This window comes from Pelmatolapia mariae, linkage group LG16_19, assembly GCF_036321145.2.
Source record: "Pelmatolapia mariae isolate MD_Pm_ZW linkage group LG16_19, Pm_UMD_F_2, whole genome shotgun sequence".
Lineage (NCBI taxonomy): Eukaryota > Metazoa > Chordata > Actinopteri > Cichliformes > Cichlidae > Pelmatolapia > Pelmatolapia mariae.
This window is the reverse complement of record NC_086241.1, coordinates 67,605,988-67,627,643: the sequence shown is the minus strand read 5'-3', so window position 1 is coordinate 67,627,643 and position 21,656 is coordinate 67,605,988. Positions and strand designations below refer to the sequence as shown.

The 21,656-nt window shown below is 43.8% G+C and overlaps 2 protein-coding genes across 2 annotated transcripts; both read left to right on the top strand.

The window, feature by feature from the left end:
- The first annotated feature begins 321 nt into the window (after positions 1 to 321).
- Positions 322 to 1,791, top strand: LOC135933844 (CD109 antigen-like). The gene is made up of 7 exons (XM_065472087.1): positions 322 to 348; positions 435 to 489; positions 789 to 920; positions 1,005 to 1,033; positions 1,129 to 1,362; positions 1,466 to 1,588; positions 1,678 to 1,791. Exons 1-7 carry the CDS (start codon positions 322 to 324, stop codon positions 1,789 to 1,791), a joined length of 714 nt encoding a protein of 237 aa, XP_065328159.1.
- Positions 1,792 to 2,424: 633 nt separating this feature from the next.
- Positions 2,425 to 11,502, top strand: LOC134645213 (CD109 antigen-like). Its single transcript, XM_063498563.1, has 26 exons — positions 2,425 to 2,530; positions 2,621 to 2,711; positions 2,809 to 2,932; positions 3,015 to 3,124; positions 3,207 to 3,398; positions 3,648 to 3,749; positions 3,830 to 3,892; positions 4,210 to 4,380; positions 4,474 to 4,626; positions 5,261 to 5,327; positions 5,424 to 5,508; positions 5,585 to 5,702; positions 5,839 to 5,952; positions 6,149 to 6,367; positions 6,532 to 6,673; positions 7,119 to 7,295; positions 7,455 to 7,536; positions 7,644 to 7,875; positions 7,982 to 8,153; positions 8,272 to 8,462; positions 8,611 to 8,760; positions 8,847 to 8,912; positions 9,396 to 9,535; positions 10,050 to 10,206; positions 10,491 to 10,593; positions 10,671 to 11,502. Exons 2-26 carry the CDS (start codon positions 2,676 to 2,678, stop codon positions 10,856 to 10,858), a joined length of 3,354 nt encoding a protein of 1,117 aa, XP_063354633.1. The 5' UTR covers positions 2,425 to 2,530; positions 2,621 to 2,675; the 3' UTR covers positions 10,859 to 11,502.
- Positions 11,503 to 21,656: the final 10,154 nt, after the last annotated feature.

The window sequence follows — 21,656 nt, the reverse complement described above, 5'->3', positions numbered from 1 at the left end:
CTGCCAGCCTGTCGTCCTTTGTTGTCACGAGATAATTAAAATGTCAAGCCTGTTTATTACATAGCTGAATTGTGCTAATATGGCTTTGTATTCAATTAGTAGCCCACAGAGTCCTGTAATGTAGCAAAATATTTCCTAAAACAATAGAGATTTGATTGGTGGTCTCCGTTTTCAAATAATATGGTAGTTCTGTGTCTAATACACATGCAGTTTTCTGTTCCTTGTGACATTTAAGATTATCTCTCCTTTTTATGGATACAGTAACACCTCGGTGTGTCTCTCCGGGCTTTGGAAGTGGATTGGAATTGTCTCCACGGACAAATGATGCTGGTCTCTCCCCAGGCAAAGGTGTCAAGTGCATGAACGCCCCCCTGCTATGCTTTATGTGTCCTGCGTGTGATATGCTTCCTTTCTTTCTATGTGTGTGAGAGCAGCCCCCTGGGGCCCTGGCAGGAGGACAGGAGGAGGAGCTTGGTCACTCAGGTACAGGTAAAGTGAAGCGTTTGCTGTCAGTTTGGGGTCAGAAGCAAACATTCGAAGCGTGACTGTGAACATGAACACGATCTGGACCCTAGCTGTTTGTTTGAAAGTTGTGAGTTTTGCCGTTTCTGGTTGGACACAGAATTCATCCAGGTAAGTGGCGGAATTTGGTATGAAGGGAGTCGCATTCATTTCCTGAACGAGAACGCCAGCATTCGTGAATGAATTGATGGCGCACAACCACCTCCGTTCATCAGTAACACACCTTTCTTTCCTCTGTGCCAGTGCTACGTTGTATCTGATCTCAGGTCCAGAGGTGGTGCACGCTGGCACGCCGACTCCTCTGGCCGTCACCGTGTTCGCAGACTTCCCGGGCACGGTGACAGCTGAATTGGGACGTGGAAGCACCAAAGTATCGCTGACCGAAGACTTCCAAGAAGGTGATCTGCAGTCACAAGCCGATTCAAGCTTGAATTAGTTTCTTTTAACTTTCAGGAGGGTTAAAAGGTCATTCTGTTTTAAAGGTTTGACGAGTGTCCTCACGCTTCCTCCTGTGAGTATAGTTTTCATTCTTCTTACGGCAGTAGAGGGAAAAACAAAGTCTTTCTGACTGGGATCACAGTGTTAACACTTATGTCATTGCTCCAGATTCCTGACTCCTTAACCCAGAATTCCGTCTTAAACCTGACGGTGCGGGGCTACAAAGGAAACAGTGTCATTTTCACCAACACCACCACCCTAACCTTCAGTCCCAGGAACGTGTCCACCTTCATCCAGACTGACAGATCCCGTTACTATCCAGGGGACACAGTCAAAGTCAGAGCCATGTGTGTTCAGCTGGATAACCGTCCATACAAGGACAGAGTGGATCTCTCTGTACGGGTACGTTTCTATTGTCTGTGTGAAAGAACAAAGCCAGAGGAACTCTGTTCTGTTTTTTCATTTTTCACTGGGACCTTGACTGATATTCCTTTCTCACATGCAGGATCCCAGTGGGAATATCGTTGACAGGTGGGAGTCCACGGCCAATCTGGGAATTGTGTTGCGAGAATTCCATTTGTCCCAGACGGCTCCTCTTGGACGTTGGGTGATCGCAGCTACTGTGAATGTAGGGTTGTTGTTGTTTTCCCCTCTGCACGCTGTGATGGAATAAGAAGGAATATCTTCTCATCCGATCTTCCCTCTTCTTACATGCAGGGTGCGACTGACGAGAAGCAGTTTGTTGTGGAGCTTTATGGTAACGTGCATATCAATTTATTCCAATATAATCGTGATGGTTTATGTTCGATCGGTCAGTTTGAATCATTCTGACAACAGCTGGATGGATTCCTGTTACATTTAATGCCTAGGATTTATCCAAATCCTTTCGCGATGCCTTGATTTTCCCTCTAGAACGGGAATGTCAAACTCATTATGCATTGTGAGCCTCAAACAGCCCACTGTGACCTGAAGTGGGTCGGACCAGTGGAACTCCCCTTTCTGTCGGTGTAAAGAAGTTTGACTGCACATTTGATCCCTGAAATATTTTGATATAGTGAAAAAAAGACATGCAGTTTCAACTACATGCTGCTGTAGTAAATGAAGGAAATCTGTCAGCCTGATTCTTTGGGCTTAAATTGATGCCCTCTTTCATATTTTCCATCCTGTCGGGTCAACTGTTGTCTTTGACGGGCCGATTCTGGCCCCCGGGCTTTATATTTGACACCCCTGCTGTAGAATAGCCACGTACTTCAGCTCTACATTTTCTACATGACTTGACATAAACTCACAGTTGCCAAATGGCAACTTCTGTTCCCTTTGGCGATCTTCCTGTCACACCACTCGCTGACATTTTTGTTTTGACGGATCTTCTAATCTTCTTATTGAATCTCAGGTCAGCTTGTAATTTTCCCAGTATCACCTCTTTGTTCTTGGTATCGAAACTAGGATTAAACTGAGATCTACCAAAATGACCATCCTGTCTCACAGAGCGCCCACACTTTGACGTTCTGATCAAGACGCCGTCACACGTCCTTGCTGGAGATGACGTCTCAGGATCAGTGAGAGCACTGTGAGCTCATCTGGATCATTTCAGCCAATATCATATTTTCATACATATAAGTGAAGCAAGTGTGCAGTATTAGTGTGTTTTTCCATTTAGGTACCCCGGTGGACGACCCTTACGTGGAACATTAGTTGTTTCTCTGGAGTCTGCTATGAGCAACACGACCTCTGCTATGCAAACTAAAGAGGTGAAGTTCTTCATCTCCCCGTTTCTTCAGTTTTTCATATCTTTAATCATAAACTAAAACAGAGACACTATCTGTCATTTTTAACCTTCTCTTTCAGTTCTACGGATCAACACAGTTTTTCTTCAGCAATGATCAACTCCAGACTCTGCATACTTCATCAGTTAGCAGTGACGGTCATACCACTGTGGACGTTACTGTGTCTGTTAACGATAGCACCACAGGTATGACGCATTTTAATAAACCAGCGTTGCTGCAAGTATAATAAGTATAAGTTCACCAAACAACATAATATTCTTTGTTAAGGGTTTAAAGTGAACAAAACCGTGAAAGTCCACCTGATGCAGAATGCATTCCAGCTCACATTCCACGATTTTCCACCCACACTAAAGCCGTCGTTACACTTCTCTACAAACGTGAGTTATTATTATTATCATAACTCACATGTCAGAGCCTTTCGGACACAGTATTAGTGCCTCCTCTGTTTGGACTTCACAGCTCAGGATCTCAAGATACGACAGAAAGCCGCTCAGCTCAGTGGATCTAAAGCACTCTGCTGTGGTTCAAATCAATCAGATAACGTCTGTGAAAAACGCAGAACCCACAGCTCTGATACTTCCTGTGTCTGAGGACGGGGACGTCCGCATCAGGTTCAAATTACAGGCCCAAGTTGTGATGCTCTTTATTCAGGTCAGTAACGTAATTCTCCAACACGCAAAGGTGGACTTCCAGAACAATCACAGTTCTGTACTTTTGTTGCTTGTAAGCTGAAGAGTTTCAGTAGCGTAAAAGATGACATTAAATTTAAGAGAAACGACTTAAATTAAAAACACGACCTCTGATGTTTTATGTTTTCAGAAGAACAAAGAAAGATGGAGAGCGTCAGTTCATAAGTGCACATTTTACACACATCTTACTGCTATAAATACTGATTTTTAGGCCAGATTTCAGTCCAGTGAGGAGACTCTGAAGATTTCCAACAACTTCTCCTCTCCAAGTGACTTGTATATTCAGATCACCCCTGGCAACACATCTGCACAGGTATTATATACAAAGGTAATATTTTTAATATATCACAGCTGCATGTATCCAAAATGTAACTGTATTTATTTAATTTTCAGATTGGATTGCCTCTGCAGATAAATGTAGAGAGCACCTTTAACCTGACCAAGCTTCACTTTGTGGTATGTTTGATTAAATACACAGTGTGTGCATTTTATTTTCTGCATCTTTTCTGCATTAAGGACAAAATGCAACATATTGTAAAGTAAAATTAATCTTATGAATTGCAAGAAAATCTTACAGTGGCCAGCATGTAAGTGTCTAAGCTTCTAACTGTAAATCATTTCATTGGATTGTCTGTGGCTTTGTTGTGTTACACACAATTCCTCATTAATGCAGAGTACTATGTGTATGTTTAAACACTGTTATGGGAAGTTGTGCACCTGTCCGTGACACTTCTTCAACCCAACAATGATTTATAAATGTATGTATTTTGTAGGTGAGCTCTAAAGGTCAGGTGGTAGCTGCTGGGACCCAAAACTCCTCGTCCTTCTCTCTGACCCCAGCGCTGTCCTGGGCCCCTGCGGCCTGTGTCACCGTTTACTGCGTCCTGTCTGACGGCGAGATTATCAGCGACACGGCACAAATATCTATCAGTCAAGACAGCTATGTACAGGAACTCGTTTTATTATATTGCTCTAATGAATTCCCAACAGTAATCCTCTACATCCTGTGTCGTACTCTGTGTTCGTGCTCTCCTCAGGTGTCATTAAACTGGAGCAGTGAAAGGGCCCAGCCAGGTGAGCAGGTATCGCTGACTGTGACCGGTCTTGAATCCAGGTCTCAGCTGGCAGTCACGGTAATGGGGACACCCGATGACGCCCTGCAGCCTGATCTGAACTTTAAAGAGGATGGGGTATGACCGCAGCAACCATGCTTCCTTGTGTGTAAATGCTGATTATGTCTGCAGACAAAAGCTTAAAATTCATCTGTGAAACGTGAGCTCCTGCGAACCTTCGTCAGAAAGTCACCTGCTTTAGATACCGCAGGATTTCCTTCATTTTGTTCTCCCAGTCACCCCAGTCCCCCGGCACACTGTTCCCAGTTAGATACTGCATGGAAATTGGAAAAGTGATCACTAAACCAGCTCGTCCAGATATAACATATCTGTCTGCTTTGTTAGGAGGTGACTCCTGTTTCTAAGAGCTGGTAACCTTAGTGCTCTGGATGCAGGACCCGAGGCTTATGGATCGCTGCAATAGAGGAAACAAAGCGTCACCTTTTCTCACCTCCAAAGCTCTGACAGCCTGTAGAGTGTGTGTGTGTGTGTGTGTGTGTGTGTGTGTGTGTGTGTGTGTGTGTGTGTGTGTGTGTGGTAGAATAGATCATTTAAAAACTGCGATCCCCTCAGGTTTCTATAAAGATGCTTAGACTTTACATCAGACCTGACTTCTAACTCATGTGCGTGATCTGACAACGATCCATCTAAAAACGTTCTCACCCAAACAGATTCATTGTTACCCATTTTTCCTCTTCCTGTCCCACCACAGGACTGTGATCTTAAGATCCTGACCAATACGAGATTATACAGGAAAAACCAGCCTGGACCTAAAAATGGTAAAATGGCTGTTTTTTGTAGTTACGATACTGACTTGACTTCGCATTTTCAGTGCTATAGATACAGTCTCATCCATTTTCTGGGATGGCTTTCAGAAGGACATGCCTTAGAGGTGCACAAGTACTGGCACCACTGGATGGACGGTGCTGAAGCTTTGCTGTGGTTGGACACTAATGTTAGGTAAGGGCTGAGAGGGGAAGGTGATTCATCTGATCCATTAGTTCACTGAATATTGCTGCTTTTTCCTTTCTCTCAGCAATAGGACTTGGACAAGTGAGAAAATACTCGTTCCAGATGGCATTACTTCTATGGGAGCTTTAGCACTGGTGATGTCAGAGAACCTGGGCTTGGGCTTCACTCCTGTGCTGCAAAAGGTAACAAAACACTCTTCACATTTCTGGTATTCGTGTTTCCTTCTTTTACAAACGAGGAGTTTTACGAACTGAGATGCAGAGGAGTTATCTTCCCCGACCTTCTTAATAACTCTCGCTTATGTTGTTTCATCGACAGCTGACTGTCTCCAAAGATTTTTCCTTGTCTCTGGGCGCCCCATCACTCCTCATCAGAGGAGAGGAGATTGTGTTGGAAGTGAAGATCATCAACCATTTGGAGCAGGAGATGGATGTATGTAGGACACACTTTGTGGTACATTGTAGCTGAATAAGGCTGAGTTTGGTAAATAATCTGACATCTATCGACAGAGATCCAAGTCTCTCCCTGTCGCATGAATTATTGCTCACTTCCATCATTTCTGGCGCGGCATATTTTCCCTGTTTTTAAAGATTGCGCTTTGCTGTCATACATTTCTCTGCATATGTAGGTCATCGTGCTGCTAGCACAGAGCAAGTCCTTTGAGTTTGTTCTGACACACCGAAAGGATGCGTCTGTTATCAATGCTCAGAAAGTCACCGTAGAGAGTCACGCCTCTGCTTCAGCTCTGTTCCCTGTGAGGCCTTTGGCTCTGGGTGAGGTGGAGATATCTGTGGATGCCGTGTCTGCAGAGGCCTCAGACAGTCTTGTTTGGAGAGTGATGGTGAAGGTATGACAAAGCAGAGAAATGTCTGAACATAGGACGGCGCCTGCAACATGATGTCGCTACAAGATGTGCTTTTGAACTTATTAAGAATGGTACAAAAAAATACAACGTGCTATGCGGCACAGTTATTCCTATCATAACACTGAAATGCTTCCATGTTCCTGAAGCCCGAGGGAGTTGAACAGTACTTCTCTCAGACGCTGTTCCTGGAGATGGAACCGGAGAAACGGAACAAATCCACAGCCCTCTCCTTCTCCTTCCCCCCAAATGTGGTGCCCGGCAGTCAGAGGGCCCGTGTGGTACTGGTTGGTAAGTCTGCCGTTTGTCCTCTTATTGTTCGTGCATGCAGTTTGTTTACTTTGAGTCATTTAGGCATGTATCATAGCAGAAAAGCAAGCGTCGGGATTTTCCTCAGTTACAGATTTCAGGTTCGGCGCTTGTCTTGATAGTCGGCTGCAGGATAAACGTTTCATCTTGCAGAACTGCGGCTTCCTGCTCAGTGAGGCTGTTTTAAGAGTTCTTTTCCATCCTTCTCTAACATGTCATTTAAGCCACTTCCCCGACTTTCAAGGTGCCCATTTAAAAAAAAAAATTTCTTTCATATTCCATTCAAAAGTTCCCTTATTTGCTCGTCTGGTGAAAGAGACACTTTCTGTTCCCATTCCGGTCTCACCTTCCAGCTCAAATCGCTCAAAAACAAACATGTTGTTCATCCGTTAAATCTTTCCATCCTCTGTCCTGCTGCTTCTCGCAGGCGATATCCTGGCTTTGTCCATCAACAACTTGGGTTCACTGGTTCAGCTGCCGCTTGGATGTGGGGAACAGAACATGATCCACTTTGCTCCAAGTGTATATGTTATCCAGTACCTGGACACTTCAAACCAGGATAACCAAGAGCTCAGGAGCAAGGCTCTAGCTTACATGATGGAAGGTTAGATGGACCTTGGTCATTCATAAAGATCACTGACCTGGAGAACTAGTTATCACAATATATAAGAACGTCTTCTGAGTGATGATTGAGTGTTAAATTTAAGGTTCTCTGAGCCCATTAAGGGGTTTGTCACAAGCCTTTTTGCTTTTTTGCTGTAAGGTTATCAGAAACAGTTGTCCTACCAGAGAGAAGACGGTTCTTTCAGTGCTTTTGGAAACAGCGACACCTCTGGCAGCACATGGTATGGTCACCCGTGTGGTCTATTTTCATAAATGTTTTCTCTAAAATCGCAAATTTGCTGATACTCCTTCTTCTCTCACCTCTCCTCTCTTCTTTCTCTGGACCCAGGCTGACAGCCTTTGTGCTGCGCTGCTTCCTCCAGGCTCAGCCCTACATGAAGATAGACCAGAACGTCCTGGACAGGGCCGTGTCTTGGCTCTTAAAACGTCAGGGGCCCCAAGGAGAGTTCAGTGAGGTGGGCAGACTGATCCACACCGAGATGCAGGGAGGGCTGGATAATGGCCCGGTGGCGCTGACGGCTTATGTCCTGATCGCACTTTTGCAGGATGAAATCTACACAGTGAGTTAGGGGAGAAATCTATTTTTAAGCTTTCTAGAACCTGATATTTAAATGGACAGGATGTCTGCGGATGCTAATAATACTGTATTGGTTTCTCTGTATGAAGGAGATACACGAAGACAGTGTGTCTCTGGCCAGAATGTATCTGGAGGAGAAAGTGTCCAGTGGCGTGATCAGTAACTACAGCCTGTGTCTGACGGCTTACGCTTTAGCTTTGGTCAACAGTCCCGTCTCTTTCACCGCACTGACTCATCTCAGCAAGAGAGCGGACTACATCGGTGACTCAGCCTTTTTTCTATCTGCAGCTTTTTATAGAAACAAAAACAGCAACATCCCATCCTTTACTTACCTGCTTATATGATGGCTGTGTCAGTTAGCCTGTGGTTATTCTCTTAGATGGAGTGATGATGTGGAGCTCATCTGCAGGCCTGAGGGCACATAACCAGAAGCTTCCCTCAGCACAGATCGAGATGGCCTCGTATGTGCTGCTAGCTCACATCAACCGTGGCTCACTCTTTGATGGCATTACACAAATGAAGTGGTTGAGCACACAGAGAAACCATCTAGGAGGCTACGGAACAACACAGGTGAGACAAACCTGTTTTCCTCTTACTGATTCTCACCTGTGTACAGATATATAGCATATTTCAGCTCCGCCATGGATTCTCACAAATATTCCCACATTCAAAGTCAATATTTATCCACGATGGCTGCATTTTCTGTTTCCTTCCTCAGGACACAGTAGTAGCTCTCCAGGCTCTGGCTTCCTACGCAGCGTTCAGCGGCGCCAATGCCATCAACCTCATGGTCAATGTGTCTTCTCCAGAATCTTCATCACTGTTTCGAATCAACTCCACCAACTATCGAACATATCAAAGCCAAGAGGTGCATCCATTACCTGGCGTTAGATGGTTGATATGTACAGTGACTGAAATTTATTTAATCTCCAATTTTCATTTCATGTTTCTCAGATTCCTGCTGAAAACGATCTGCATCTAAAAATATACATGGAAGGCAGAGGCTTTGCCACATTTCAGGTGCAGTTGTACGGCTTCTCTGTTTCTGTGTACCGCTGTGGTTCCATTCCATTTCATGAATTATTTGTAAGGTACAGATTTGATTAGAAACTGGAACTAGCCCTTACACATCAGGAATGTTTCCTCCATCGTGTTCAGCTCGACAGACGGTTTAACCACCAGCGCACGTGCAGAATAAACTGCAGCAGCAGCTGTGCGCAATAGCTTCTCTTAGCACAACCTTGTGCATTATAAATGCTAAATAAATGAAAATGTTGTGTGCAAACGCAGCATCGTAATGGATCCCAAGCAATTAACATCTGGGATGCAGACAGCATCTGTCTGCACTGCAGATAAAATCGCTGAGAGGAGAACTGTGGTGAAAGGTTAATCTCTCCGTTGTGCTGTTAGTTTTTGTATGAGATGTGTTTTTTCTTTTAACTGTATACTTCAGCTTTTAATCGATAATCAGACATTTGTAACTGTTTCCATGAATCACTGCAGCTGAACATCTTTTACCACTTGGAGAGGGAAACTTTTGCAGAGAACCACCAGCAAGCTGCGGACGAGGAAGCTTTCTCATTACGCATCGATGCTGCTGATGGCAGCGACCGCAATCACATGATGTTGTCTGTATGCACAAGGTGAGCGGTTCACACATGGACAGTACGTTTCAGTGTACTTTCATTGTTTATGCCCGTATTTATCTTTATTTGGTTAACCCAGCCTGAAAGGATGGATTAGAAACGAGTAGATCAGAGGGACAGGCTCTTCTGAGTTAAAGTCAGAAAGGCACAGCTGAGATGGTTTGGACACGTGCAGAGGAGGGATAGTGGACGATGGAAGACCTCACAGAATATTAATCAGTGTAGTGAAGGAGACCATGCAGAGGGTTAGTGTGACGGGGGAGGATGCTGGGACAGGGGGAGATGGAGGCCGATGATCTGCTGTGGCGACCCCTAAAGGGAGAGGGTAAAAGAAGAGGATTTATCCAAGGAGCTTGAAAACAAAAGCAACTCTTTAAGTTTCTTGAAGACGTTTTGAGGTGAAACATCCATTACTATGAGCTGGATGACTGAGAACCTACGCAGACAAAAAGATTTATCATCATTTGCTTACTATGCATGTTAAACACTCTGGAAATGTTGTCCTCTCCAGATTAAAGGACAGTCAGCTGATACCTCACACAGGTATGGTTATATTGGATGTAGGCCTGCTCAGCGGGTTCACGCTCTCTCCTGAGGCTGCTGTCCAATCAGCTGTTATCAGGAAGGTGGAGGCGGCACCTGAGAAAGTCATCCTGTACCTGGATTCAGTAAGTGTTTGAAGCAGCCTAACGGCAATCAGCACGAAACTTTATAACCCGCTCTATGCGTGTTATGGGTGTGATATTAACCCCTTGTCAGGTCATGCAGTTTCTGTTACTTTGGAGCATCTAAAGGAAGCAGGAAACATGTTGTGTTTTGTTTCTTCAAACATTTGCCCTGCAATGCTTCACCAGCACTGGTTTCCTACATTAAATGAAAATGCATGTTGATAAAATAGCAGGAATCAGTTAACATCACGTGCGTAGTGACATTATTCTGGTGTCATTTGCAGCTCAACAAGTCAGAGGTTTGTATCAACCTTCCCCTCGTCAGAAACTACAAAGTGGCCCACGTGCACGACGCTGTGGCACGCATTTACGACTACTATGAGCCAAGTGAGTTCGACTTTGAATAGTGTAGTGTAGGTTTTTTTTAAAATATATAATGTCAATGATCATATTTTTAATTTCAGCGAGAAACGCGATGAGCACGTACAATTCGCGAGTTCTGCCCAGCATGGACTCCTGCTTCTTCTGTGGTGCAAACTGTGATCTCTGCAGGCCTGGAATCACCATCGCCATGTCCGCTCAGTCGATGGCTGCCTACAGCTTCAGCTGCCTGTTTCTCGGACTCACTGTTTTTCTTGTTTTAGTCGGTTAGATGGACTTTGACGCACACATTCATATACACTGGATATATATGTGTCTTTTATACAAAACTCATTTTGGCCTCGTTCTATCCAGTGGACTGTTCTTTTGTTTAGTGCTCTGTGCTCTCTACTGTTAACAATGTCTTCTTTTTTGTAAAGATGTGAATATGAAATTACTGGTTGTGGAAAAGTGCTACATTTCTTTTTATCTCACACATACCATCTAAAACAGACACATTTCCATTTAAAGCTTCTTTAAAGCTACTATGATTCCATAAGTTTATAAAAATGAACCATTAAATGAAGGAGTGCTGTAGCCGATAGTAGCAAACAGAAAAATTAAGGTGATGTTTTTCCCTCATTTGCACACATGCCCTGTTGTGTCTCTGTTGGCAGAAAATGCAGACGTACTGAGCTGCCCAGAGTCATATAAATGCTAAAAAGGATTATTGTACAGCTCTGCAGACTTCCAGCAAGTGTCTGACTTGTAGCTTTAATGTTTTTAATCCCTGTTGGTATTCAGTTGAATAACCTGCTGGAGTGAAGCAGCACTCACCTCACTGAGTTTGCAGGTACATTTAAAAAGGGGAAGTAACCAGGTTTGACGTTACTGATGGTATCATTAAAATAATTGTTACTGTATCTCAGAACAAATGCATGTTTAAGTTTGCACAACATAAACTCTCAAATAAACTTTCTGCTGATCTGTTTTATAGTAGCAATAATTCACACCACTTTAACAATTACTGGATCGCATAAACCTGAAGCTAAACGTGACCTTTGACCTCACACTTGTTGTCTTATTCTTTCTTTTAATACGCTGTCACAGTTTTTTTGCATTTTAATGGAAATGCACGTCTGGTTTTTATGTAAAATATTTTTTGAAAGGCTCATTGGCAAAGTTGTTTCCCTCCAGGGACAATGAAGCTTTTCGGTTCATAAGTAAAAGCAGACATGGAAAGCAGAACATTAGATGTTCCACAAAAAGGAAATCGACTCACATCTGGACCTTCAGCTTTTGGCTGTGCAGCCTGTGAGAAGATCTCATAAATTCTTCCCTTGCCTTAATTCCTCCCAAGCTAAAGGTAAAGCTCCTGTCGTTCCATTTTTGTGCAGTACATTACATATCCTTAGTGTCTACACGCTCTTGTGCTTTTTCCACCGGCTCCGCCCCCTAATGCTCACATATGTTGCTGTTTTTGGTCATTATATAATCCAAAATTACTGAAGTGTGGCAGCACACCAGGAGCTTTCAGCAGTTTAACCTAAACTTACGTAAACCTCACCAGTTACCATCACGTTAACCTGAAGCTGTTCCATAAAAAGCTCCAAAGCTGCAGTTGTGAATGTCAAACACTAGATGGCAGTCTTGGTATCATAATAAACATGGTCTCAAAGTTCAGGCTGGAGCCATAAAAGCTACATTTGTCTTGTTTCTTTAACATTTAATATTACCAATAAAGTCAGCAGTTCTCATGATACAGAGAGGTGATATTAGAAATAAAACTACTCTGCTTAGAATAAAATCACCCGTGAGCATTTTAACAAAGTTACAGGATGTTGATGCACAGAAATTAAAAAGCTGCCATTTTAATAACTTCTTGTTAATACATTTTTACTGCATGTTTTAACTGTTCCTGAGATAACTCCACACACATAAAGGTCGTAGTAAATGACCCTCGCTGACCCTGCTGTGTCGTGGGTCATGCTATGAAAACAGACGATCCGTCGGGAGCGCAAGCGGTGCCCATGATGTCATGCACTTACTATGCGTCAGACCTGACGAGTGCCTAATGTCCTTAACTGACAGACAGCTTAGGTTCAGCAAAGCATTCGGTTTTAGATTAGCTGGGAGGAAAGAAGCACTTGGTATGGGAGAGGGCTAAGAGGATTTATAGCTTTAGGAGAATTTCACCACACCTGTGAGCAGAAGCAGAAGATTAAAAAGCACACCTTTCCCCCTGAAATCCCTCCTGTCTGCTTTTGCAGAAGTTTCTGGAATCTTATCATACCCAGGTCAACATCGAGCCCCAGACTCATGAATCAGATGATGGCATTCGTGATGATTCCTTCCCCTCAGTGTGGCTGTACAGAGGCGCATAACGCTGGCTATGCGCCTAGGAGATGGTAAATGGCCTGCATTTGTATAGCGCTTTTACTCAGTCCCTAAGGACCCCAAAGCGCTTTACACTACATTCAGTCATTCACACACTGGCAATGGGGTTAGTATCTTGCCCAAGGATATTTGGCATGCAGCCAGGAGGTAGCCTGGATTCGAACCACCGACCTTCTGATTAGTGGCTGACCTGCTCTGCCACCTGAGCTACAGCCACCCCAGATGCAGATGGGTTAAACTCAGTGAAGGAGATGGTTATTTATGAGCTCCATCTCCTGATGGGAGCTAATGCAGCTGCTGCTGGACAGAAGCTGAGTGTAGCTCTGATCAGCGACAGATTTTTTGCATATCAATCTTTTTTGTCTAACTGAAATCTGCCCCGTGATGAAACTGATCCCATCAAAGTGGAAAAATTAGATGACAGGGATACACATATTTAAGTGCAGTAACCATGTTGCTTTGTATACTCAGCAGCGGTTGTTATATGATATACTATAATATTATAATGATAAATTACACAATAACCGCTGCTTTTGTGACCGCAGTTATTCACTTTGGGATGGCGCGGTTAGGAATCGCATCTGGTGAGTTTGATGCTTTAATCCGGCGCAAGTTTTATTCCAAAAACAGGCAGATAATTGCTCCCCGTGGCCCAGCTCCAGATGACATCAGTAGGAAACAATTGCCATCCAAACAAACAACGGCATCATATGGAAAATCGCTGCTGTGGGTGTTGTGACAGAAATTCGCGGTGGAAGCAACAACAAAGATGAATGGAAGCTTGGTGTCCCTGGTGATGCTACCTCAGTGATTCCCCGTCTGCGCGGAGAGGAGGATGCTGCGTTTGTTTGGCAAGGCATGCTTCACTCACCAGAGTAAGTCATGGAAAATCCCTCGGAGCTTTCTTCCCACCCGTAGCGAGTGAATATTTACACAACCCCCACGCGACCCCGAACAATCCGGCTCAGACAGACAAATCCATGCAAGAGCGTGCAGGAGAGGTGGGTGGATCCCGGGCAGCAGAGCAGAGGTCCACTTAGTCAGCCTGCCCGTGGCCTAATCTGATCATACCAGCATGATATGATCCTCGCAGGTAAAGATGATATCAGACATCAGAGGAGTCTGGTTCATACTTTGTCACCACCAAAGATTATGTTTGGCTACTCACTCATGTGAATCATTGTCTGTTGATGTTTGTGTCTGCAATTCACTCTTATTTGTACAAGTATGAGCTGCTACAAGCCCAGTGAAGCCACAAACTATTGCCCAAATCTGGGGCTGTGGATGTCGTGGCCATGCATGCCTGGACATTCTGCAAGTCTAATAAAAATTTCTTAATAAAAACAAATCTTGAAGCAATCGACTGGAGGGTAGAAAGATAAAAAAATGTTCAAAATATGTGCACAATGACAAAAGATAATCAGTTCCATTCTTTTTATGTATCTTTAATAAGACACAGAAACAATTCTCAGTGAGCTGCTCATTTGATGACAGTGGGGAGAAAAACATTCCTGAAAGAGAGAAACTTCCAGCAGAACCAAACAGGGAAGGAAACCATCTGTCTGGTCTGGTTGGGGTGAAGAGAAAGTGGAGATAGAAAAGATAAGCAGTGAGAAACAACAGACAGACCAGGCAGATTAAAGCCAGAGCTGCGTTACTCGCATCAGGAAAAAGGAGACAGAGTTAATGACTGCTGCCTCGTGAATAAGCAGACTTTAAGTGTCTCTGCACATCCAGAGGAATGAAAGGTAGGAGTGTTGAGTGTTAGCTGGACTGAAAGGCCGAAGTGATGGGATGCTTAAACAGACGGGATCAGGAAGGGTGAAAAAACACAATGATGCTGAAACTGTGACTAAGGTGTGAAGAAAGTGGGTCGAATAAAGAGTTTTATATTTTGGAACCACTGATTTACATTTCTTTACTCTGACTGTGAGAGAATAACCTCTTCAGCTGGGTTCCAGACCTTTTAATATCAAATTATGCTACAAAAGTAGTATGTGTTCTTATTGTGGTGAAAGGGCATCACCGGGAAACGCTTCAACAAGACTAGCTGGATTATGATTTATTGATTCAGTCTGGCTCACGATGACTTCTTGACTCATCGCCTCTGCTCTCCGGACTTCTGTTAATTCTTTGCGTGTGAGCTAAAGAGGTATTATGAGAGAACAAATGATTCAAATTAAAAGTCAGACATAACTTAACCAGTCATGCACACATGCAAGTGAAGCAAACCCAAACTGCAGATGCTGGTGTGACCTCAGGCTCTCGGGTTTTCAACTCAGTTTTCACCAGGGTCGGTTTAGCTACCCTGAATTCAACTGTCGCACATTTCTTCAAACTCTCTGCCCAATTAGAGTAATCAGAAGCAGATGGATTCAGGTTCCCACCTCGGCTCCTGTATGTGCGTGGGCTAGTGCCTTTGTATTCTCTGTGGACGTGAAGGAGAGCCGGACAGAAGTAGTCAAAGCAGTATGTGTATAGTACAAATGTATGTAAAAGCCCCTAGAAAGCAGCACTGTGTTTGCACAGACATATCTAACTGACACGGGTTATTTATGTGTCTAACCCACAGAAAGAGTGGGAGTTCCTGCAGTCTGATGAGGAACCAAACACTGTCTGACTGAGCCGTCTGAATCTGCGCGATAAACTGCTGTGATTACTTCACACCGAGGACACACACATGCACACCGGCCATGCATCCCTCAGCTAAACACATGTGCACACATGCGCATGTTCCTGCAGTAGCAGGGATCATGGGACCGATGAACGGCACGAGCTGAGAAAACCCCCCCACTCCTGCTGTTTTTTCACTCACATACAACACGATGATAATGAACGCTGGAAATGCTGCTGGAAATATTCCAGTCAGAGTTGAGATGGAGTGTACAGAGTCTGATACGAGCTTCTGTGTTTCGTCGTCTGACAGCGCCTCATTAATTGCACTTTGAGTGATGCAACCTCACATTTTCTCTCAGTTATAAATCACTGATTAAAGTCAGCCTCACTGAAGGATGGAAAGGGACTAATGTCTTTATCTGACATATTTCTACTTTTAATTTACTGTAGCGAGGATGTGCTGTGGGAGAAATCTATACATATATACTCTTTTAAGCACATTTCAGGGGTATTGCTGTACTTTAGCCTGCAGGAAGGAAAAGCGCAAAGGTGACAAAACATGTGTCAGCCTTGTTCCTTTGTCCACGATAGTCCGTGATGCACTTTTAGCTCTGTTTTTGGAGGCTGCCATCTTCTTGTTTTGTAGCTGCCCACAGACATGCTGCTATCAGAGTGATGCACTAAGCCCAACAAGCAACAAAAAGTTGAAACTCAAAGCTGTTTACAGCTTAAAACATTGTTATATGGAAAGGTGCTTCAGCCCAAGGATACTTGTGATTGATAAACCGCAGCAGCCACCCCACGGTTTTTATAATATTACCTCTAAGGGTTTCCATATTATTAAAACATGGCCTGGACAATATTTTTAAAAGTCAGAAACTGGAGTTTCTTGAGGGTCTACCTAAAGTTAGCTCCAGGTATAATTTCCCATAGATTCCCACATTAAAATGTTCACCTGTAAGGAGCACCAGTTTAGCTCGCTGTGTTGACGAGTCGATGCATGCTATGTTACTTGATGATTCTAAACTGGCTGCAGATGTTTGGTGGATAAACTGCTTTGTTTAGAGAATAAAATGGTTAAAATGTGACTTTTAGTCTAAAGTGTTTAAGTGGTCATTAAAGAAAGGATTATGTAAGTACAATGTAACAACAATTATTGGGGGTTTGGCCACTTTTAGTCACATTGGTGCCCCTAGTGGTTGCTTTGAGAGAGTAAAAGTGTTTTACCGTCTTTTTTATATGTTGGTGCTAATCAGTAGGGATCTGTTGGTGTTGGCATCACTGCACACTGTGACCGAACTCTATGCACCGTTAGAGAGAACATCATCCCACCTTTACAGGTACAGCAAAGCAGAAATGCAACTTTGGGAGACATCAGTCAACTCCCATTTGCATAATGTCAAACTGCCTCAAAACTTTTGAAACTTTATATTTTGTGGTGGTGCAACTGATTCTTACACGAAAGAAAAAGCCAAAAAATCCAATGCTAAAGTTTCGATTCCCCCCTTAAGATCTCTCTGTTGTCTTTTTGTGTCAGAAAGGCTAACAGAAAATTTCAAATTCTGCCTATTATGTGTAAGCTCTGCTGCAGACTTGGCCGGTCAGTACCAAGGAAAACATTCTTATGATTTCATAATGTAGCAGCCCACAAACTACTGTGCAGTGTCCACAGCTCTGTCTGGTCTCACTGGGGCTGTGATTTCACCAGAGCTGATCTCGTTGTCTAAATATTTCCTGTCAGTTTAAAGACTTTTCCTGCAGGGCAGACGGTATAAAAGTCAGACCCCGAGCGCCGTGCCCCCACAGTATAGCAGTCAGTCACAGCGTTACGGGGAGGCCTCCTGAGCCGACACAGACACGATAAGCAAAACGGACTCTTTAAAGTGTAAAATGTTACCACTCCACTGCGATTAATGAGCGTGGACAGACTTGGGTGTAGATGTTATTAGGCAGTGGCACTCAGACACTTTGTCAGCAGGTCATAAAGGGCGTGAAGTCCAGACACATCTCAGGTGTAATGTTTGCGAGTCTGCTTGCTTGAAATGAACGGAGCTCCAACATTATCTTCAGGCTGGAATCGCCGATGTCCACATTCAGAGTCAGGGGTTCATAAATTTTACAGCCTGGCCTGAGACCTCATTGCTGAGGCCGCACCGCAACTTTAGCCATGTGGCGGTCCAGGAAAACAGCAGGAAAGGAGAAAAGGAGATTATGTGACAACCGCCGGCGTTGTGATCTAAAGTGCACGTCCATATTTTTCTCTTTACAACCCTAATGGAGCATGTAATGACAGTCCTCGCTCATCTCTGCTCTTACGTCCCATTAAAATGTATTTATTGGAGATAAAACACAGATTCTGGCTGATCTCGGATGCAGAATTTGCTGCTTCCTACGGCTAAATTGAGGAAAATGTTTTTCTCATTGTTCTACTGGTAATACAAGCTGAGACAGTCAGTCTTTGCTTGATAACTACAGTCTGGGGTGCTGTTTTTGAATCTCAGTGACTATCTGTGATATTCAGCCTGGAGCAGCTGAGCAGTAAAGAGTCATATAGGAATAACAAAACAAATCATTACTTTGTTCTTCTGCTTTGAAACGTAATATTTGTTCCCTTTAGCCGCAGACAGCATGTGTGTGTACATGTACGAATGAATGAGTAAAGGAAAACTCCACCCACGTGGACGCTGCTGACACATCAAACACCTTAGAGGTAAAGATCACACCCAATCTCATTTTTAATTCCCCCTTTGTCTTGTTGTGCTGCTTGGAGACGAGCTGAGCTCCGGCTGTGACAGACAGCCCAGGAATGTCTGTCAGGACAACATATGGGAGCAGCTGGAAGGACACCAGGCTGGGGGCCGACACACCAAAATTAGAAGCCTCGAATTCCTGTTTCGGAGTATTCCTGCACTCAGGTTTGAAGCACACATTCCAAATAACAGGATTTATGTGACATGTGCTATATAAATGTCACAATATATAAAAGTTCCTGTCATGTAAAAATACTATTCAGCTGCCTTTAAAGGGCCACACCAGTGTGTCTGCAAGCAGTTTGTCTTCAATTAATAGAAAACATGTTCCCAGTACACATTTTGCTGACCCGTTTGAATGCATTCAGTGCACTTTTATGATGCTGGTTTTATTCTTCCCAACATTCAACAGACTCTCGCATTTTCAGCTGTGTAATTGAAAATCAGCCCTGTATTAGCTGCTGTCTGCATTACAGGAGCTTTGTGTGGAGCCCATTTATTCTTGGACACTGAAAATGTGCACTGCATGACATTTATGATATTGATCTAATAACACGGGAGGAAATAAAGTTTGGAGCAGTGGGGAAAATACAGAAAATTGTCAGTTTATAAGACGATAAACAACAGATAGGTTCAAATGTAGTGTTTCCCAGACTCTTTTTCCACCATCAGCAATTAAAAGTAACACAATAGGCACCGTGATAGACGTCTTAAAGCCACAATTGCCACTGTGGCTGCACGCACGCTTGTTAGCCGTGTTAGTGCAGTGCCCAGACTCTCAGTCTGAAGCTCCTGGGTTGTGTTGACAGGTACAGCCTGCACTTAAATCTCTGTATTTCCAGGATGGATGGTCCCAAGTTTACAATAAGACTCTGACCTCTACGTGCCCGAATCTTCCACATCTGAAGTGGCCTGTCTGCTGAAGTCTTCACTTCAGATGTCAGAAGTCCCTACTGACTCCTTGTGATCTGCCCATAGCGTACCTTACACGTCAAACTGCTGCATTGCTTGCTGGTGTTGTGGAATTTTACTTTTTCAAACATCTGAGGTCCACATGAAGCCGTCCACTGCCGTGGATCTTCTCCAGAACTGCGTTTCTATAGATGCCTACGTAGCTGGAAACACTCGTGTTGTGCATGCACGCTTGACTCGTGCGCATGAAAGCACACTCGGAGGATATTTCTTTTGGAATAAGCGCGATGGAAATCATTACAGTCCACTGCTTAGGCACAAGGTATCCAAAATGGGATGTTAGCACCATGACAAATTGCAGCAAGTGATGATATGATTTCTTGTGATTATGAGCTCAGCCGTAAAAGTGAATAATTTGTCATAGAACAAATATAACTAGACTGTGTTATGTTAACGATGTCATTTCCTTCCAAGCAGTCAGAAATGAAAAATCCACATAACTGTGCTCTTACCTGTTCCATCAAACCTTAAAGCTGAAGCATCTAATTTACCTTTAAGCTAGTTGTGCATACTGAGCCAGCCTTTAATGCTTAAAACTTTTTCATTTCTGTGTTGTATCATTGTCCTGCTTGTTTCCTTTAAACAGTGTTTCATGCAAAATATAGAAACATCTACTGGATGGAGACAAATGGAGTCGGGGTGCTCGGAGCCCCTTAAATTGCCGAGACAAGGAACAAGGCTTGAAATGTAATAAGTCTGACCTAAATAGATTTTACAGCCGCTCCGTTTGAGCTCGGGGAGCCGACATGTGCAAAAAACATCGAGCAGAGGTAAGAGGCAGTGCACATTATCTTCCTCCTCCTTTACATAGCCTCCCGTGAAATTTAGTTGGGCTAAGTTCAATGCCATGCAGGCTGCAGCCTGTGGAGACCGGGCGGGAGCTGTGAAACGCAGTCATGCAAAGTCTTACATAACCCTGCACAGACAGGCTGTATTTCAGCTTGCACAAACCTAAAGCCCAGCCCTTTTCATCCAGATAACTTTGTAAAAAACAAAGAATGTGCAGAAGGTAACTGTGAGAGAGACGGTAAATTACAGATGAAGTGATAGAAGGTGAGAAAGCTCAAAGGAGAAGAGCGAACCAAAAAGGCGAGGATGTATGGGAGAGGAACGTGAGGCTGGAGAAGATGAAAAAAGGTGAAGTCTGAGCATCGTTTATCCTCACTGAAGCAGGAGAATTTATGTTGTCTAGAGATGTATGATGGACGCCTGAACCACCAAACCCCGGGGAAGTGGGATGTGCATCCATCTATGTCAGAAACCACCATCTCCCTCTCTTGGGCCTCTTTCCAGGAGACGCTGCGGAGCCTCCATGGTGAACACCAGAAGCTGCTGAGATTAAGTCATGGAAAATGCGGGCCCCCAAAGTTTGTAATTGCTTAATTGTATAGCCTCTCTCTCCCGTCCACTATTCCTCGAGCTGCTCTCTATCACTGATGCGAGTATGAACTAGAAGGCTCTGCCTGAGAAGTGTGCATACATACATGTGCCTGCACATGAATCCTAGCTGTGATTGTTGGAAGTGAGCTGTAGCCCGCCTGTGACTTGTGGTTCTCTGATTTAGAGCCATTTTTCCACTTCAAACCACAGGACTCACATTCTGGTGTGTTGTTATACAGCCGGTGGGGGTGGAGTTGTGTGTGTGTGTATATGTGCAGGGGGTGATTCGTATGTTTTCTCTGGTGTGTAACACATCCAGCTTCTCTGCACACTGACAAGAACAAATGTGCAAAGAGCAGCTCCACTGATCAGAACACTTTTGGTTCTCAGTTCTCAGTTGCAGTGATTTTATTTGCCGTGAGCAATAAAAGTCGGTTTTATTGCCTTGTAAAGCTGTCAAATTATCATTCTTGAGTAGACTTTAATTATTTTTCATATGCCAGTGTGGCGTTTAAATGATTTTTAAACATTCTTTGGCTTTTATAAACCCACAGAGATGCTCTGCCTCACAGGAGCCCACCACACACTTTGGCCATGTTCACAGTTATCAGAGGGAAACGCCCAGGTGAGCATCTGCGTTTGCCAGGTTTTTATGCCATCTGAGCCCTGGATGGCTGTGAAAGTCAGCACTCCCTGGAGTGTAGTCCAGCAGAACAGTAAAGAAATGGGAAGTATTCATGTTCGCTGGCCTGTGAGATCTCATGATACATACAATTGCTTGTTCTCAAAGACCGAGGCTTGCCAGGAGGACTGTTTTTTAAATCAATCTCCCCTCAGTGTCTTAATGTCTGAAGGAAGATGAATTATTTAATAATAATCAGCCTTCTGTGACTGTTGGGACTCTGCTGGGCTCATCAAACGATTAGAGGGCCTTAGCTGTCTTATAACACAAGAACATCCTCGCTCATCCACCGT

Bases quoted from the DNA above. Each gene is read 5' to 3' on its own strand.
- LOC135933844 (XM_065472087.1), top strand. From the start codon at position 322: ATGATGCTGGTCTCTCCCCAGGCAAAG. The intron at 349-434 runs GTGTCAAGTGCA...GTGTGAGAGCAG, and splicing joins TGGTCTCTCCCCAGGCAAAG to CCCCCTGGGGCCCTGGCAGG. The intron at 1,363-1,465 runs GTACGTTTCTAT...TCTCACATGCAG, and splicing joins GAGTGGATCTCTCTGTACGG to GATCCCAGTGGGAATATCGT.
- LOC134645213 (XM_063498563.1), top strand. From the start codon at position 2,676: ATGAGCAACACGACCTCTGCTATGCAAACTAAAGAG. The intron at 3,893-4,209 runs GTATGTTTGATT...TGTATTTTGTAG, and splicing joins TGACCAAGCTTCACTTTGTG to GTGAGCTCTAAAGGTCAGGT. The intron at 4,381-4,473 runs GTACAGGAACTC...TGCTCTCCTCAG, and splicing joins CTATCAGTCAAGACAGCTAT to GTGTCATTAAACTGGAGCAG.